The sequence below is a fragment of the Thermobia domestica genome, chromosome 6 (assembly GCF_964235325.1).
Source record: "Thermobia domestica chromosome 6, izTheDome1.hap1.1, whole genome shotgun sequence".
Lineage (NCBI taxonomy): Eukaryota > Metazoa > Arthropoda > Insecta > Zygentoma > Lepismatidae > Thermobia > Thermobia domestica.
Window position 1 is genome coordinate 153,142,936 of NC_137459.1, and position 20,166 is coordinate 153,163,101.

General features: G+C 35.4%; 1 protein-coding gene across 1 annotated transcript in view; it reads left to right on the forward strand.

Moving 5' to 3' along the window:
- Nucleotides 1–20,166, forward strand: part of LOC145688275 (uncharacterized) — a gene marked incomplete in the record, with an annotated part of 75,972 nt that overhangs the window by 38,935 nt on the left and 16,871 nt on the right. The window contains 4 exon segments of the mRNA XM_081762272.1: nucleotides 198–334; nucleotides 6,397–6,519; nucleotides 16,285–16,446; nucleotides 16,567–16,732. Coding sequence (XP_081618398.1) covers nucleotides 198–334; nucleotides 6,397–6,519; nucleotides 16,285–16,446; nucleotides 16,567–16,732 — 588 coding nt within the window.

The following is a 20,166-nucleotide window of genomic DNA, read 5'->3' on the forward strand; positions in this document are numbered from 1 at the left end:
GGAAAATGTAATTTTTGTGGTATAAAAGAATTTTTTTTTTTAAATCGCAATATCATTACAGTAGTTAATAGATAATTGTCTTTACGTTTCTAGCAATGAGATTCGTAATAGGATATAGCATAAAGAAACGTGTTACGTAGTATGTTTACTTAGGTAATCAATATATTGTAATGTAGATTTCATTTGAAATATTTCAGCTGAGAAGAGCGGTGCTGAAATAAAAAAATCATCTGTAAATTTGGAAAAATTTCTGACCCTTGATATGAACAGAAAAGTTATTCATAGCATCCAGTTTCCATCACTAGCAGAAGGTTATAGTTTTAAATCATACAAGGTACGTTTTAATCCACTTTAGTTCTTAATTGATAGTTTGTGCATTTGACTTTCAAGTGTCACTTTTTCTGTATTTTGCTTTTTGAAATATCTGTTTGGCTAACCTTAAGTTGCATCTATATTGCCGGGTTGCTGCGATAATTTTCTGTAGTGCTAGAAATTTTAGCAGTGGTGTAAATTGGGAATGACTTTGAAAGCAGTAGTGTAACGCTAGAAAACCTGATAGATAATACACAATAGTTTTCAAAAACATAACTTACCTATATATCCACTTTGAAAGAAACTAAAAGCACATATCACCTTCCATCAATTTTCTTCCTATTTTGTCAATGCTTGTAATTTTCATATGCATATATAGAAATAACTTACATCCTGTGCCCCTTCATGATCGAGTGGCTAATGGACGTGCTTTCTGTATACATGACTCCGGGTTTAATTCCCGGTAGTATAATTTGGGATAAACCTGAATAGTAATTTGGATCGCACTTTGAACAGTAAGCCCCATCTGTGTCTCGGTGCTGAAAAGGAACGTCAAGCAAACTTGCTAATAAATCTGTCCGAAGCATCATATTTCATGGACACATTTACTGTTAATTTCTGAGTAATAAAAGCATACACTGTTATACCTGAAAAAATGCTTGAAAAATCGAAATAAACTTAGAAATATGACATATACATGGCTTATATAGCTCCATTAGACGAAGAATCAGATCTATTCTGCAGACTAATAGTTCTCCCACTCTGTATTAATGAGGAATGCTGCATTTTCATATATTTTCGTTATTTTGATAACTACCAATATCTAATTGCCAACATTGAACTTAAGATGAAAATGGAGGAAACAAGTGACTAAATGCTTCTTGTTCTTATAACTTCACATAATGTGGCATTGTTAAGGATGGAACTATAATAAACGCATCGTTAAATTACCAAAGGCATTGCTCCATAAATCATCAAAACCTAACGTATAACCTACAGGTATTTCACACACTACCGACTTCATGTTAAGTTTTAACACCAATGAATATACTGCAACAAAATTGGAATATATATATATATATATATATATATATATATATATATATATATATATATTGGTTGATTTGGAGTTTGTCCTGTTCAGCACCGAACCTATCAGACATGGACATAAATTTTAACATGGAATTCGAACCACGTGAGTTCTTACCAAGAAGCTAACCCGGTTCCTCCGCGCCGCCGAAGATTCGTATGCTAACCAAATAAACACGAGGAAGCTCAAAATTTGAGCAGGAGTAAATTCGTTATGTGAGATGCGAAAAGTGTAAAATGTCTAGTTGTTGCGACATGTAGTAGTTTTCCATGTCTCCTCCCTCACTGTCTTCTGCTCTTCTCATTTTGTTTCGATCTTTTGGCTGAGGATGTTTAAACAATGCAGTTATTGTTACTAAGTTATGAGTATATATAAGTTGTTACTATACATAAGCGTGGACACACAATGTCTGAACAGTATACACTGAATTAGCGAACGTTCGTTTGTACTTGTTAAAAATTTCTGGAGAATTTGGAGACTGACATCTGCCGGGTAAGTCCAACATTAGAGCCTTGTTGAATAAGTTGGAAACAAAGGGACTTCGTTGGACAAGCATGAAAGAGAGTTTGAAAGTATCATGCACAGACTTTCACAAGAATCGGCATATGCAAAAGCACTTAGTGCTGTGAAGAAAAATACAAAGTTTAATACCTATTGTATTTCTGTGATCCACGAATATTATTAAAATGCTCTTTAAAAAAGTTACTGTCGACTACTTTTTCAGACACTCCTTCAGAAAAATTTGGTCATTTCGGACTGGTTGTATGTTGATGCTTAATTTTTACATGTCAGGCTATGTTAATCCTCGAAGTTTGTTCTGTTTGAGCAAGTGAAAATCCCAACGCCACATACATATAAATCCACAACTTTCCAGAAGATTGGTGTTTGGTGATGAATATCCCAACAGCCCAATTTGTTAAATCATTTTAATGATATGACAATCTTAATATTGCATACATAAAAATCTTCATTTTTGTAAATCAATTGGATTGGATAGCAACAAACCCACATTATATTTCCAGTAGAATGAAGCGACATTTCAGCACGATCGAATTTAATTCTTCTTTCAATGTCCATACCATTATATAATAAAGAAATAAACTGGCCACCGCGCTCGTTAGGTCTGTCTTTGCCCGGTTACTTTTTATGGAAATATCTGAAAGAGGATTTACATAGAGAAACCACGAACGATAAACTGCCTGAAAGCAATCATCAACGAAGCAATTTAGCAAGCGACACGGAATGTACCAGTAGGAACTTTCGTGTGATGCGTCGGGTTCAGTATTGGTTGGAAGAAAATTGTCCACTTCCAGCATATGATTTGTTACAAAAATGAGGTAAGCTCGCGTCAAAGTTCGTTGCAATATTTTCATTACAGTCAGAATCATTAAAGAAGTGGAACGATCGATTCGTTAGCAACTGAGACAGCCAGTATAATATACTATAACAAAACAGTAGTCTGTCTTTTGAACAACTGAATTGAAAATTGACAAAATGTGATAATGAAATTAAATCAAGTGGAACGGTCCATAAGCCGGCAGTAAATATTTAAGAAATTCACAAACCAATTCCGGTCTATTTCGATTCGTATCATAATTATCGTTTGTTAATTTAGAAGGCACAACCGCATAGTGTAAAACCACATCAAAAGAAAATTTTAAAAATTATATTCAGTAGTGAGGAGTTTCAGAAGTTTGAGGAGGGAGCTTATCGTGTTAATTTTCTTTTACAGGTAAACCATGAGAAATGGAAAAGATTAGAAATCCACCTTCCCTATGCGTTTAAGCAATGGAACAACCATGGTATTTTTTTGATCTATCAGCTGGAGTAGTTTAAATTCTTCTCCCTTAAGTTTATATATATATATATATATATATATATATATATATATATATATATATATATATATATATATATATATTTTTTTATTTACTGGTGTTAGTCGCGATTCCCCATTTTGAGCTACTTTCATAACGCGTTTCTCGAAAAGACAATCTTAGTTTGCACTCATTATATGTATTATCACGTTTTATCAAAAACTTGTTCTCTCATCAATTCCGCGATCTTAACTGAGGCAAGCAACTCCGAATCTTGGATGTCAACCCCTTTGAGACTCGTATCAATCTCTATTCAAAAGACCCTTAGTTTCTATAAAACAATATATGCGCTCGCGTGCTGGCAAGTTGAGTTTATGTTCATTCTGTGCTATCACTCTCCGCATAACTGCGCTTTTCATTATTCCTTTGTTTTCATTCAGTAATGACGTCAATGTCCGATTTTTGTTGTCATATATTTTAAGTAAGAAATTGATTATGATAACCCTGAACTTCCAAGAAATCAGTTAATTTGTTTTCCTCTTGTAAATTTCTGAGACCGACGTATCAAAACAATTGTACCGAGATAGAAAATTCTGTCGACCTCAAATTTGTTTAAAGTATATTTCATGCCTTATGTTTAAAGCATATGTGGCTACTGACATACTGACATATACAATAACAGAAATCTATAAATGACATACCTCCTCCCATCCTCCTACAGTATTCTCCACCAAGAGTGGTAAATGCATGGATAATTATACAAGAAGTTGATTTACAGTTGTTATACTAACAGGGAAATGACTTATCTACGGCCATTTTTTCCAGAGAAAGGAATTGGCAAGTGTGTAGGTAAAGCAGGACCACCTCTGTTCATCTGTGATAAAACATTCTCTAAAATCACTAATTGAACTCAATTAGTGAGAAGTTCAATTAGTGATTTTATATATATATATATATATATATATATATATATATATATATATATATATATATATATATATATATATATATATATATATATATATATATATATATATATATATATATATATATTCTAACTCAGAATTTTATGTAGAGAAGTTGTTCCCTATCTAATTTTTCAAGAAATTCCAAGTTCGTGCGCTAAAACACGAGCACACACATTTAGAACTCTGCGGAAACAGTTTGCATTTTGTTAGAAACTTAGCACAACTTTAAACCTTATTTTTAAACTCTATTAAGAAAATAATAGATTCAAGAAAGATTTAAATTAGTGTTTGCACCCTTTATTCTAGGTTGGGACAATTCAGAGGTAAAGAAGCTATAATGGTACTTAGTAATTATTAACATTGAAGTTCCGTGTATTACTGATTTCAAATCCATACTATATAATATTTCTTCCGTTGAGCTGGGGTGACAATATCCTTCAAAAATAATTCCCCTGAAACTAAGACGATAAAAAAAATTTGGTTTTGAGTGTTAAATTTAGTTAATTTCAGAATCTATTGTACTGTATTCTTACAGGATGACAATGAACTATATGAAGTAAAACGGAAATTAGTGACAAACTACGTAGTACACAAACTGTATTGCACATGTAAACGGCACTACAGACATTCGGATTTAGGTTATGACGTGTTCGATATGTCTGCCATATCTGGCGATGATGTGGCGCAGACTAACAGCAAAATTCTGCAAGACCTGCTGAAGTGTCAGAACATGGATGCTGTCGATGACCTCTTGGATGGCAGTTTTCAGCTCGGCAATGGTTTTGGGATTATTGCTGTACACCTTATCTTTAGCATAGCCCCACAAAAATGAATCACATGGGTTCAGATCCGGAGAATATGGCGGCCAAGAGAGTTCCCTTTCCAGTGGCCTCTGGGTATCCTAGAGCCAGAATGCGGTCCGCAAAACACGTCTCCAGGACATCAAACACTCATGGTTCGATGGGGTCGAGCTCAGTCTTGCATGAACCACATCTTGTCGAAATCAGGGTCATTTTCGATAATAGGTATGAAATCATTTTTGAAAACTACGTATCGTGCAGTAGTTACCGTGCAATCAAGGAATATCGCACAGATTATTCCATGGATGGACATTGCACATCACACAGTCAACCGTTCAGGATGAAGATACTTATCCATTGCGAAATGCGGATTCTCAGGTCCCCAAATGCGCCAATTTTGCTTATTGACGAACCCATCGAAATGAAAGTGGACTTCTTCGCTAAAACAAATTATATTCACATCAAATTCCTGGTCGTCAATTCTCTGGACAATAGTCTTGCCGAAAAATCACCGCTGTTCCATGGCCACGGGGCTTAATGGCTGATGGGGTTGAATGTTGTATGGGAAGAGATGCAGGCCTTCAACAATTTGTCGCAGGGTCTCCCCAGTTGATTCCCACCTATTGTGCAGCTCATCTGATCGATGTCCATGGGCTGGTTTGAAACACAGTGTGTCTTAGCGATGTTTTCAGGCGTTTTTTTCACACTTGTTTGTCGACCGACATTGCCAATGCCAACACTGTCATCACAAACACTACCTGTTCTCTCAAACTTGCGAATCAAATTCTTGATAGCACACTTGGATCGGTTGTCTTTAACTTGTACTTGGTCTCAAACTTCCTTTGCGCCGCAATCTGACTGTTATTGCTCGTGTAATAGGCCTTCACAAGTGCTATACGCTCCTGCACGCTGTACCGTGACATTTTTCACTTGCAAGTGGCCATCAACACATTCCGTGCGCATGTGCATACGAATTCTCATCATGTCTTGTGCTCAGCCACGCAGTTTGGACGTCATCACGTGAACCATTCAGAAATTGACTGTTTTATTTCATACAGTTCATTGTCACCCTGCAATATGGACTAGTTTTGTTCTTAAATTGTAAACATTATTTTCCCGTGGCTTGATATACCGAAATTTTGAACTCCAGTGCTTGGTTTAGTTCATAAGTTTTGGTAGTCGGAAAGTAGTATTTATTGCTGTGAAGCTAATGTTCGTAGTTATTTTCTTAGTCTTATAATTTTATTATATTGCATAACAGTATGATTGATAGGGTTGAAATTTCTTATCGTTGACATCCTTATTGAACTTGTTCCTCATATCGTGGAGTTTTGAATGTGAATTGTTTCCTAAATGTGTGTATCTGTATTATCTTACTTTTTAATAATTTCTCTCTCTTAATATTCCAGATAATGCCAAGGTATCAAAATGCTCATGCTTACGTAAATGCTGGATTTCTCGTGCGCCTGGACAAAAATAAAACTGTTGTTGAGAGACCAAGAATTGTCTACGGTGGAATTAATCCTAGTTTTGTACGTACATGATCGCAATACAATATGAAATGCATTTTCAGAATTTGTATTTTTTAATTAATATAATTCCAGATACGGCTGTGAAACATTCTCAGTGAAGTTGGCCAAGGTCTCTATTTAAAATTACTATATTAGTATTTGAGGTGCGGTATATTGAGGCAAGAGCATGAAGAAAATTTTTTTACTATGGCTGACCATTCGTATTCCGAACCTCCCGATTGCAAAGTAAGAGTAGATCAGTACTGTTTCTGGATGATTACTTGTTTCGTAATTTTAAATTCCATAATCCATATTGTTATACGGGAAATAGTAAAGTTATTCGGAAATGCATTTTTTGTGTAACATAGAACTTCAATGACAGATTATAGATTTAGTTTTAACGTGTACTTGGTATAGCACAAAAGCTGACTTTTTTGAATCAAAGAAACTAATATCACGTTTCGTTATAAAAAGATTATAATCACATCCACTACACCCTTAGACGTTGCCATTTATGAAATTGCACAAGTACATTCGTGTTGTGAAAATGACGTTGACACACTCAATCTGACTGACACACACAAATGCAATGACCACCATTTACGACGTTGACACACTCAATCTGACTGAAATCATGGCACATTCGATCATCTATATAGGAGCATTTCTTATTTCGATACGTATATTATAGCTTCACAATGGACGCTTTGCATACATCGTACGGTTAAGATACCTCACAGGAAGTAATCACAAATTTACAAATCTGGTGAGGACATGAAATGCCACAATTTTTGGAAATAATTTTTCGAAAAGTTGGTGCATGGCTTCCACTGAAATTCTTGCATAGTGAGGTATAGCACATTCTTACTGAAACTAAAATGGCTCATTTGAAGGAAAGTGTGCAAGGAATATGTGTATGATATCGACATGTCGTTGAGATGTGACTGATTGCTCGTCCACACTAATCCTCAAAAACTAGGCCAATTATTCTCCATTGAGATCATCGTACACATTGTCTGGCTACGTAACGGGTGTTGTAGTTCACGGAGATTATTCTTGGACTAGTAACGACAGTTTTGATTATGTAGATAACCAGTAAGACGAAAGTGGGTCTTGTCACTCGTCCACAGTGAACGTAAAAAAGCTTCATTGTCTCGAATTATATCAGACAGATATATTCTCTCCTTACATCAGGTGAATGAAATTACTGTACAATCTGTATCTTGTAAGTTACGCGCACCTCACGACTGGAATTCCCCATTGCTGAAGAAATTAGTCTCTCAGGACGTTTTGGACTTAGTGTTGACGTTTTGCACCTATATATTCTTTCTGGAATGCTCCGACGGTACGCTTATGTTTTTGCTTCAGTGCATTTCCCATTGCCTCGCAATTCTTCACCCGTACTCTGATTGCGTGCTCAGAACGGGATCATGGATACCGAGATTGAAATAACTACGATGTTTTCATCTTGCATCTGCAGTAGTCGCCATTTCTGTATATATAAAAAAAAAAAAAAAAAAAAAAAAATGCTTTCATAGGTACAGCGCGCTGAGCTCCAGTCCAGCGATCTAACTCTGCAGATGGCATGCGTGGTCTCGTGAATCAAATAGCACCCTTTAAACGTTTCCAACACTATTATAGAAACTTTCCCGACGAAATCAGTCGGTTCTCATGCCATACCCTGTACATAAGAGGAAATGAGAAATGTTTTTTGGTACGCGTTTTGTGACATTTCCGTGCTTGCGTGTCGTTTTCATCCCAAGGTTGTTCACTATGCGAGTATAAGGATGTTTCCAGGTAAAATAGTACATACGAGGGTAGTCCCAGAAGTACCCGACCTGACGTATACATGGAGTTGTTTGAAAAACATAACTATGGTCGAAAGTACCAACCTTATAAAGCTTAAGTTTGAAAACGCTAAGTTCTGTTGTATTTGGCGGATAGTGAACGCTCTCAGTGAATTCGTCAACATGGAAAAAATTGGTCATCGTCATGTGATACAATACTTTCATTTAAAAGGTCTCAGTCCAACTAATGTTAAAGCCAAGCTAGACTTTACTCCGGGGGAATCCACTCCTTTGTACAGTAAGATATTGGGTAGCTGAATGCAAATGAAGTTGTACGAGCTGCAAAAACTAAGAGCGCAGTGGTTAACCAAATGAGATGGCCATGTCAAATATGAAGAAAATCCACAAAATGGTACTGAATGACCGTAGATTGAAAGTGCGCGAGCTAGCAGACATGGTAGGCATTTCAAAAGGTGCTGCACATCGCATATTGACAAAATTCGGACATGAGAGAACTGTGCGCGAGATGGCTGCCACATTTTCTCATAATAGAACAAAAACAGCGTCATGAGAATGTTTCAGTCGAGTTTTAGCGGTTTCAGAGCAAAAGCTGAGTTTTGGTGTAGATTCATAACTACGGATGAAATATAGGTCCATCACTTCACACCTGAGATGAAGAAAGTCATCGAAACAGTGGACTGAAAGTGGAGAATCGGCTCCAAAGAAGACTGAAAGTTCTATATGCTGGCAGGGTTATGACGTCAGCTTTTTGGGATGCACATAGGATAATTTTCATCATCTTGAAAAAGAGAAAACAATCATTTGGCGAGTATTATGTAAACTTATTGCAGCGTTTGAGTGATGAAATAAAGACCAGCCGCATTTGGTGAAAGTGTCGTTTCATAAACACAATACACCAGTTCACACATCCATATTGCGATGTCTAAAATCAATGAGTTAAATTTGAATTGCTCCCTTACGTACCTTGTTCGCCAGATTTAGCCCTCTCGGATTATTTTCTTTTTCCTAACTTAAAAAAGAGGATCGATGGTAAGTCCAACAGTGAAGAGGTGGAGTGTGCGGTTAATGGCTGTTTTGAGGAGTTCGACAGTTCACACTATAAACAGGGTGTCAAAGCCATTGAACATCGCTCGGAAAATGTATCGATGTAAAAGGAGACTATTAAGAAATCAAGATAGCTTCTCCCCCTTTTTTTTTCTTTCTTTGTTAGGTCCGGTACTTTTCGGACTACACTCGTATTTTAATAATAGTATAGGGCCAGTCGATTTGAATTCAGTTTCAGATTAAAAGGTTGCTGCAAAATTTATTATCTTTTAGGTTTTGTACACAAAGTTGTGCTACATTTAGAGAATAGAAAACATTCATTCATTGTTTAATTTCTTTTAAATGGCCATTTTGTGTAGACGCATTAGCCAATTTTGCACTTTACAAGAGTTTGTAGTAAATACTGGAGCTCCGTTAGGTTTGAAGATCTTGATTTAAAAAAATGAAATAAAGTTTACACTTAAGCCTATTACACTACAAATAACTGAAAACAAAACAAAAAACATTTTTTTTTTTTTTGAAAGTTAGTTTGAAAAATGCAAATTATAAATTTTGAGTTGAGAAATTTTAAAGATCAAAAAGTAGCTCATGTGTAACCTTTCCCCTAGACCTAGGTTTTGTGGTATACTATTGAAAAGAAAAATTATCCTTAGTCTCATTCTTTGTTTTGATTCTTCATTTTATTTATTCGTTTATTTTATTTTATTTTTATTTATTTATTTTATTTATTTATTTTACATTGGCTATGTTCAACCTGAAATATCTCAAAAGGGACACGCTGGAAAAATCTCATCTTCCCAGGTTAAATTTGATCAGTGAGACTTTTTGCGTTTTTCTGGCGAAATCACAAGAAGTTGACTGCAGATATGATTTTTTTAAAATAAAAAAGCACATTCTAAATCGAAATAACACATTAGTAATACTATCCTAGTATATATATTAGGGTGGTCCTTAATTTTTGATTTCCTAATTTCTTTGGACCCACCCCCTAAAATGGTTCCATGTGGGACTAAATTAAGGAAGGAGAAAAATTAACTTCATTGAATAATATTAAATGGTGCCCCAAGCGACCTAAAATTTTGAATCCGATTACAGTACATAATATATGGGAAAAATCTGGAATAAAATCTTGTAATTTAGAAACGGCTTAAGGGAACGCAAAAAAATACCCTGGATGATGGAACTAGAGGAAGAAACACATCTAATGTTGTATAGTATTGTCAGAGCGACCATCTTGAAGTCCGCCATCTTGGATTCAGGTCAAAATTTTCAAATAGGAAGAGGGTCATGTGACATATCTTTTTGAGGTGGCGTTTCACCAGAAACACAAATCTGGCACTACTTTAAAGATAGCCTTAGTCGTTTAAGAATTATTACCTGTGAAAATATTTCTCTTTTTCACAGGTAATAACTCTTACACAACTAAATGTAAAGACATGAGTTTGGCTCGAAAAGAACAAGAGGGATATGCGCAACTTCATTAGAAAGAGGAACGCAAAAGAAAAATGCACTCCTGAAAATGATTTGTATGAATTTTACACCAAAATACACGGAGGTAAGCATTTCAAGAAATGAAGAGGAAAACCCAGTTGAGTAAGTAAGATAAAATATAAATATGTGCCTGTGTGCGCCCGGACCCTGCAAGAGATGTAAAAGGGGAAAAACTGATTTTAAAACTCCAAACTCTTGATCGATACAAGTCCACTGATACAACGAGAATACATATTCTGACAGCAACGGCAGAAGCATTAGGCCATAATGTAAAGGAACTAGTAATAAATATGCATCGATGCTGAGAAAAAATCCGTAGCGAAGTTGCATAAGACCACAAAAACAATTTCGGAGTGCATCAAGTGCGTTAGTTGTGCAATAAGACGGAAAACTACTGCCGGATTTGACTGGTAGAGAGGCTATCGACGGGTTATCAGTATTTATTACAGAATATACTCATGAGAGGCTAATTGGTGTTCTCAGTTTGTCATCATGAAGAGGAGAACGAACATACTATTTCTACTACAGTTCATTAGCTTGAAGAATGAAACTTGGTAAAGTTCGTGCAGGCAGTTTGTTGTCACACTATTCCCTACAATATGTCTTGTGAACAGTGCTTTCATTCTGCTAGAGCAGATGCTCCAAAATATATTCTATACCTTCCTTGTAGACAATACATTTATGAATTGGTTTTAAAATGTGTATTTGACAAGTGTTGTGTTTCGTTTGCATCTGGACCGGACGTTCCCCTATTTAAGCATTTTCAGAACGATTGGTCTAAAATAGATTGTACTAACTTTATTCCAGAATTGATTATGATAATGACGTAAGGAACAACATTTCAGATGTAAGAAATGAAGTATTGAATTTTGCTATCAAACTTGTAGAAGCAGGACACCGCAGAGAAGATTACAGTAAATTTTTAGAACTGACATTCTTGGATGGCATACCTCCTCGAAGAGTTTCCTTTCGTTTGCCTGGAGCAATTCACCACGCAAGGTAGATGGGAAAAGCAATATACTGTTTAAAAATATTTCTCTTTCGCCAACATTTTCGTTTAACGAAGCAAATAGAAACGGGTCTTCGGAGAGCATGAATTTTTCTGATACGACTATATGTCCAAGCTTGATTTAAATATGATCAAGTATCCCGTTCATCATTACAAGACCTGCAATTTTTGAAAGCTTTGTACAGTTATAGGCAAATAGATAATGAATTATCTGAAGTGGCTCTTTCTAAATTTTCTCGGCATCTCTGGTACTTGAAGGAGGAATACGTAGCATTGCAGTTTTTTTATGATGAAGATAACATAGTGGAGAAATAAAAATTGGTTGAACGAATTAAAACTATAAGGGGAAACCATGAAGCAGCAAAGAGGCTTGACGCAAGAGATGATACCATAAAAATTCTTGTGAAAAGAGAAATCGGTGATTTTGTTACAACAATTTTTTCTCGTGAGATTTAAAATACCCAAAGGGTTTCTTGAGTGTGATCCGATTTCGAGGTCAGATAACAATGACTATCTTCAAGGAAAGACAATAGTTAAATTCATCTCCGTAATAAACGATGCAGCAGAAAGGGGAGTGAAACTAACAGAAGATTACATCGTTTTTACGAAAAATGAGTATCAGAAACAGTTTCTTTTGCACATAGTGAATTCTCATAGATAATCTTTTCCTAGATGTGACAAAAGTGAACTGTGTAGTATATAAGATTGAAAACCTATTGAAAACTTACCCCAAAGCTACAGTACTACATAAATAAGGGATATTTCAATTTCTTCCATGTTATATTTTTTTCTCTTTCCTCATAATGGTCTATGAATCATCTTGATGGAAAAACTTATTGGTAGTTCATGGGGAAACAAAGATTTAACTTTCTCTAGCAGTTTGTTTCCAGTTTATGTAAAATACTTCCAAAATTCTTACAAATCTGTGGTCCATAACTACAATAAAATAACAATACATCGAAGCATTTCGTTTTCCACACGTAATAACTCTTACAAGATTATTGGTCGCTTGAAAATAATACGAGATTTGTTCTTCTGGGAAAACGCCACCTCAAAATATGTAACATGACCCTCTTTCTATTTGAAAATTTTGACCTGAATTCAAGATGGCGGACTTCAAGATGGCCGCCATAATAATGCTATACAAAATTAGGTTGTTCATTTCCTCTAGTTCCATTATCCAAGATATCTTTCCATTCCCTTAAGCAGTTTGTAAATTAGAAGAGTTTATTCCAGCTTTTCCCCATATACTATGTATTGTAAACGCATTCAAAATTTTAGGTCGTTTGGGGCACCATTTAAAATTATTCAATGGATCTAATTTTTCCCCTGGCTTAATTTTGTCCCATGTGGAACCATTTTAGGGGGTGAGTCCAAGGAAATTCCTAAATTTATTTTTCCCCATATAAATACGGGCCACCCTAATAAATAAATAAATAATATATATATATATATATATATATATATATATATATATATATATATATATATATATATATATATATAATATAAATTCATACTGTTTATATTTTAAGTAAAAGCAACTGTTAATCCTTCTCTTTTTATGTTCTTAAAATGTCATTGAAAGAAAAAAAAAATCTGTATATAGTTTTTCGCTGATATTGAAGCTTCGACTGTTAATAGTTGTGAACTGTGTTTTGATAGTTTCTTTGGGATCTTATTAATGATACCCAGACTGTCGTCTTTAGAGATTTGGAAAGGTGTTCTGTGCCTATGAGAATGAAAAAAAAATTCTTCAGTGTTCCTGATCTACCAGTCCTTGTAATTGCTAACTATGGTATCTTGTATTTTCAATGACAACACAATTTCCTCTAGAATTGCTATAGTTCTGCAATCAGCAAACTCTTTTGAATGCGAGTATACGTAACATACGATTTTGAGTTAGAGGTACAAATCTAGTATGAAATGACCTTGTCTGTGGAATTTGCTTGCAAGAATTAAGCGTCTTTGTAATGTCATTCTGTTTGCTTGCACTTCTTTTGATGGTACATGAATAAAACTGGAGACATGGGGTCAACGGAAGATGTCTTAGCTTCAATACAAAAGCATACGGTTGGGAACTGTTTGGCCACTTCTTCTCTAAAGATGTATTTTGTGTGAGTTCTTTTGTATTTTACCTAAACAATAAGCTAAATAAGACTACCTATTGATAAAGTGGTTTTAACTACTTGAATTGTATAAGCTCAACGGCATTTATTTATTTCCTTCAAAGCATGATTAATATCACAATGAAAGAATATGCACAATTGAACTGAACTATGTTTCAATACCTAACTTATAAAGGTGCAGAATGAACTATCAGTTTAGGTGTATTTTTAGTTGCCAATAAACAGAATTTCTTCATTTTATATATATGAATAATCACAACCCAAAAACTAATCAGTTTTCAGTGTTCAAATTTTAACTACTTGTTACTACGCAAATAGCAATCTTTAAAAAAAAAAAATAAATAAATAAATAAATAAAATAAAATTAAAAAAATTAAATAAAAAAATTAAATGTGTCCCTATTGGGATATTTCAGGTAGAACAGCAGATTTTCGAATAATCGCAGTTTTTTAAGACCCATAAAAAGTCTCCAGTAGTTTTTTGCTTTGTTTAATAGCACGTAGTATACCACGAAACCTATATCTAGAAGAAAAATTAACGGTTTCTCTCTCTTTTATTTATTTATTTATTTATTTATTTATTTATTTTATTCAAGAATAACTATTTGCGTTTTTCAAACGTTAACTTTCGTCAAGTTTTTCAGGTATTTGTAGTGCAGTAGGGTTACATATACACTAGACATAAAATATTGTACATTTCTTTCACTTTTACTTATTTATTTATTTGCTTTTTTTTTTTTTTTTAATCAGTATCTTCGAAAATAAGTTACAATATTTACCGTTTAAGTGCAAAATATACTAGTGAGCCAATACAAAACGATTGCACCAAACAAAAATAAACACCTAATGAGTGAATGAATAAATTCATATGTTCAACTTTCTAAATATAATACTATGGCTCACGAGAACTAATTAAATCTTCAACAGCGGGTTGACTTACTCGATTCGAGATGTACAAGAATGCATCGATAAATGGACTAGTCTGGTTGGAATGGATACCCCACCTAATGACAAAAGACATGTCCAGTCTGTTTGGGATGAACCTATAGTCAAGATTCGTTTATCTTCACTCCTATCAACTAATAACCCAGATGACAAAGCCAGGCTGTTAGCTGTCTGCTCCTCCAAAAACTGAGCATGGCTTCAAGCCCTACATTTTCCACACTCGGCCTACACCTTTCTAATGCGATCTTTCGTATTGCTACAGCTCGCGCTTAGGTGCTAATATTTGTAAGCCTCATTACTGTCCTAATTGCAACGCATATGTTGATAATAAAGCATTACCTGGTCTTTATATATATATATATATATATATATATATATATATATATATATATATATATATATATATATATATATATATATATAGCAGTAACAGTAGCAATAGAAACCAGTGGGTCTTGGGGTCACGAAGGATCTAATTTCATTAATGAAGTTGGTAATCGAATAGCGATAAAACTGGTGATCCCCGAGCTACTGCATTCCTTTTCCAACGTATCAGCATCGCCGTCAAGCGCGAAAATGTCATCGATCTTAGGCACATTGCCTCCTGGTAAAGAACTGGACGAGATTTTTCTTCTATAACTCACAATAAGACGGAAGTACAGACATCCTAGGAGGCTGACAACCACTTTGACGAGGTTCATGAATGTTTTGAATCCAGTTTGGATAAATATAATATGGCTAAACATATCATGTAGAAAGCAAAACTGGAAGGTTATACGCCAAATGTCAGACTATGACCTTGGCGAATTTAGGAGCTCAAAGGGAAATAAATCCAGTCCTCGGCAATGTCGGCATTAGTCAGACTAAAAGCAAAAATTATTTAAGTAACAAAGGTCATAGTATATGATCCAAATATATGCATTAACGTAATAATACTTTTGAGTGTGTCCTAAATTCCATTCCATTGTGCTTACTGTAATCTTTTCTGTATATTTGTTACCACAAAATTTACACAATATTGTAGAGTTGTTAATGTTTAAAAAAAAAAAAAAAAAAAAAAAAAAAAAATGTAGTACAGAAATTAAAAAGTATTAAATTTTGTCAGCAGGTTGACTTTATAGGGATTTACCCTTTAGATTGTTGCAGTAGTAGTGGTCGTAGTAAAAAATAAATAAATAAATAAACTAAACTATATACTGGATGTTTGAAAGTAGCATTTAAAGGCTATTATGAAAATTGACATTCCAGGATTTTCCACTTCTGATATAATTCTTTGCTTACTCCTACCTCTTCATTATATTCTGAATGATTACTACATGCAGTTTTGTCCAATTTCATTGTACTATTTGAATTTATTTTAGGTACATGCTACTAAAACAGAATCTTATTTGGAAGGAAAATCTCTTCCTAGTAGTTTCCAGTCTGCATTGAAGATTTTAAATTCTGAGTTGGAACCTGATCACGTTCTTCCAGATGCCACACCTGAGTACAGGAAGGGATTAGCACAAGCTCTGTTTTATAAGGTAAGTATTGAAATTTAAGTGGTATAAATGCATATAATCGAAGTAATTCTGTACACTTTTTTTTTTTTCCAACTTGAAAGAATAGTTATACACATGTCATGCATTTCTAATTCTTTCCAGTTTGCTTTAAATACATTGCCAGATTCTGCTCAGGCGTTCTATAAAAGTGGTGGAGAAGAATTGTATCGCCCGCTTTCATCCGGCGAGAGACATTACCCAACGGATAAATCTGAGTGGCCGTTAACAAAACCAATCCCGAAAGTGGAAGCAGTAGTTCAGTGTTCGGGTAGGTTCTTGTTTTGTATATACATAAGATTTCTCGACTAACTTTCAGTTCCACTAAGCCAGTTCCAAAATGTACTTTTTGAGCAACATTTTTCAGACCGATTAGTGTTTCGTGTGGACGAATATTTTGTGCATCACTTAAAGAATTGTTTGTGGTGGGGTTTGTTTCCCTAGTGTTTGCTGTGTACGGCAAATGTTGTACTACACACAAAGTATGAGTAATTGTGTACTAGGGTGCAGAGTTTTACCCCTTTTTTTCTCGGAACGAAATGTAATACCTGGCAAAAGTGGCTCTCCCACAGGAACATTACAGGTATAGATTTTTTTCAAATCAGATGGTATCTTCTGAGAACTATTGCCTCAGTTTCAAAATTTAGTTGAAAATTGGAAAACAATAATAATAATAATAATAATAATAATAATAATAATAATAATAATAATAATAATAATAATAATAATAATAATAATTTTAGTTGTTAAAGTAAACATATTTTTGCTTAAATATAACAGTTATGAAAACTGACATTCAAGTATAAAAATGCCAGTTATATGCCCTTGGAAAGGGGGGCAGAAGTGCCTTCTCTCGGGCCAGAAAAGGGGACAAATTCAGTACAGTTAAGCGGTTGTGCAGGTCCTCGCTCACCTGCTTATATAGCCTGGCCAAGCGACCCAGAGCCCACCACGTGGAGGTGGCTGCACCTAGGGTTCCTCCGCCAGTTCTACCCAACCAACCTACCATATGTAGCGCCGGATGAACTGATCCAATTCGTCACTGTCAGGAAAAAAATATCACAACTTGGGATTTTGATTGAAATTTAGACACAGCTTGCCTAGAAAGTAAGGTTGACCTAATCATCCCGTCTCTTGCATCACTGCCACATACTCGGAAGGCTGCTTCAGTGACTAATTTCAATATCCGTTCTACTTTTATGTGGCACGGATAGACTGTGAAGGACCATTCTGGCGCAGTGTGTTAGGAAGTGAAAGTTTGTCCAGGACCTGTGTTTGATACCGTCCTTGGAGCTGGTGGTAGTTATTGAAACATCAGTGCTTTCCCAAAAGATCATTTCAGTGTAATCTTTTGCTTCAAAATTCAGTCTGGGAATGTTATATCAATGGAGCTATGAAGATTCCCTGCTTTGTGATCTCGAGCACTAAGAATCTTGTGTAATGCATCTTGTCGGACAGCAAGTCGACCATCAGTCATGACGAGAAGAACATTTTCTGGGAGTGCGAAGACCGCATTCGTCTGAATGGATGAACGGACTTACCTGGTATTCCCTGGTAAGTATCTAGACCTATGAATGGTCTCAGACGTGATGAGGACCATCAGCAATGGAAGACTGTGTTCTGACACGGTATTGCATAACCACATGGACTGTAAGTATGAATGTCACAATTTCTATTAATTTCATGGTTGGTTTCTTTGCAATATACAATCTTAAATTTCTGCTTGTAGTAGTCAACCAGCGAGTTTTGTTTAGTTTGCCAGGGATCATAGAAGCAAGCTCTTCCGGGCATGCTCCGGAGTCAATGGCTTGAGATATCTGGAACAAGTATATCAGGTCTTTACTGAGTTTTCTGAGCTCTTCTGGACTATAAGAAGTCACATTTTATTGGTTTGAATGGCACCACTGGAAGCTTTCCACAGTGAGATAGTTTTGAAACTATAGGACCTATGTAAGAATAGAGGCTTGAATAAGCACCGTCAATATGCGTGAAGAGAGCTCGGAATAACAGTTCATTAACACGTTAAGTGCCGCATGAGACCACGTTGGTCTCACAAAATATTTCCTTACGGCCACGTGGTGCCAGGTTAGTCTCTCATAACTTGTTAGCTTTTGTCCTGTGGTGACTCCGATCTCGCTTTTTACATTAAAAGCTATTGCAGTGTATAGTAGTCGACCTGGTAGTACGAGAGACAGCCTTACCTGTGGAATTGTGAGTTCAAAGTCTGGGCACAATCTGCTAAAATTTGTGTGGTGACATGTTGGTCTCACGTGGTCACTAAGCCTACTCCGGACCACGGTCTAACTGGGGCCATGTGAGACCAACGTGTCACCACATGAATCAATATTACATAGTACCGATACTACAGAATTACCTAAAATAAAAAGTTATTACTTAGAAAAACACATGAAAACCAAAAATTAAGAACATATTTTGGCTATAGATGTTCTTGTTTCAATATTGGTGGCACTTAACCTGTTAAAATGCAAGAGACAAATAGCCCATTGCATAGGTTTTCCTGTTAGTTCCTGTAATTTTCGAAGAATATCTCCATTACAACCAGTGTAAGTATTTGTTCCATCACACCCAAGAACCTCAACTTCATCAAATCCACCTTTGAGTTGGTTCATGATGTACTCGAAAATAGCCGTGGTCTCGTCATGTGCAGAACCAGAGCATTGTCACGTGACCAACGTATTGAGAGTTAGGTTCAGCCACAAGTGATAAGCGCTCTTCTCTAACGATGCCTGCGTGTATTTTAATGTTATCCTTTCGACCATCATTTCTTTTAAATTCCGAGCAACTTTGTTTTCCACGTCTTATTTTGCTCCTGTCCACAATTAAAGCAGATGCTATGTCGCTAGATTGTTGAGAAGTTATAATTCCAACCTTTAAAGCTGCCTGCTGCTTATTATATGTGCCGCAGCCCTCTCGCTTACATTGTATCTCTTAGCAATGATAAGTTTCAGTCAAATCTACGAGGGTCGTTCCGAAAGTAATGCCTCATTTTTTTATTTTATTTATTTTTTTTTAATGGATATACATAAATAACAGCACAGCTAAACAGAGCAATATTTCAGCTACAGACTGTTATTTTTCCCACATAGTTCCCATCATTCGTTATGCACTTTGGCGAACAATGAACCAGAGCCTGCATGACGCGCTTGTAAAAATCGGCATTCCATGGACTGTCTTTTGGATTCCGGCTTGTAGTGATGACACCACGTCTCATCTCCAGTGACGATGTTATCCAGAAAATTGACACCTTCAGCTTCGTATTGGTCCAGCAGGTCCCGAAGGAAAAGGCAAGGACGAAAGTAGCTGTAGAAACGCTTAATTGTACTGAATTTGCTCCCTTTTCCGGCCCCAGAGAAAACACGCCTATTCCACCGCAGGGGCATATAACTGGCATTTTGAGACTTGAATGTCAGCTTTCATAGAATCTGGCATGTATAAACCAAAAAATATGTTTACTTTCACATAACTAAAAATAATCAACAATTTGTAATTTTGTAATTTTCAGTGAAATTTTGAAACTTTTGAGACAATAGTTCTTAGAAGATATTATCCGAATAGAATATATATATATATATATATATATATATATATATATATATATATATATATATTGCCAGGTATTACATTTCGTTCCGAAAAAAAAAAGTGGCAAAACGACTCACCCTAGTTGTGTACAAAGTTATCAAA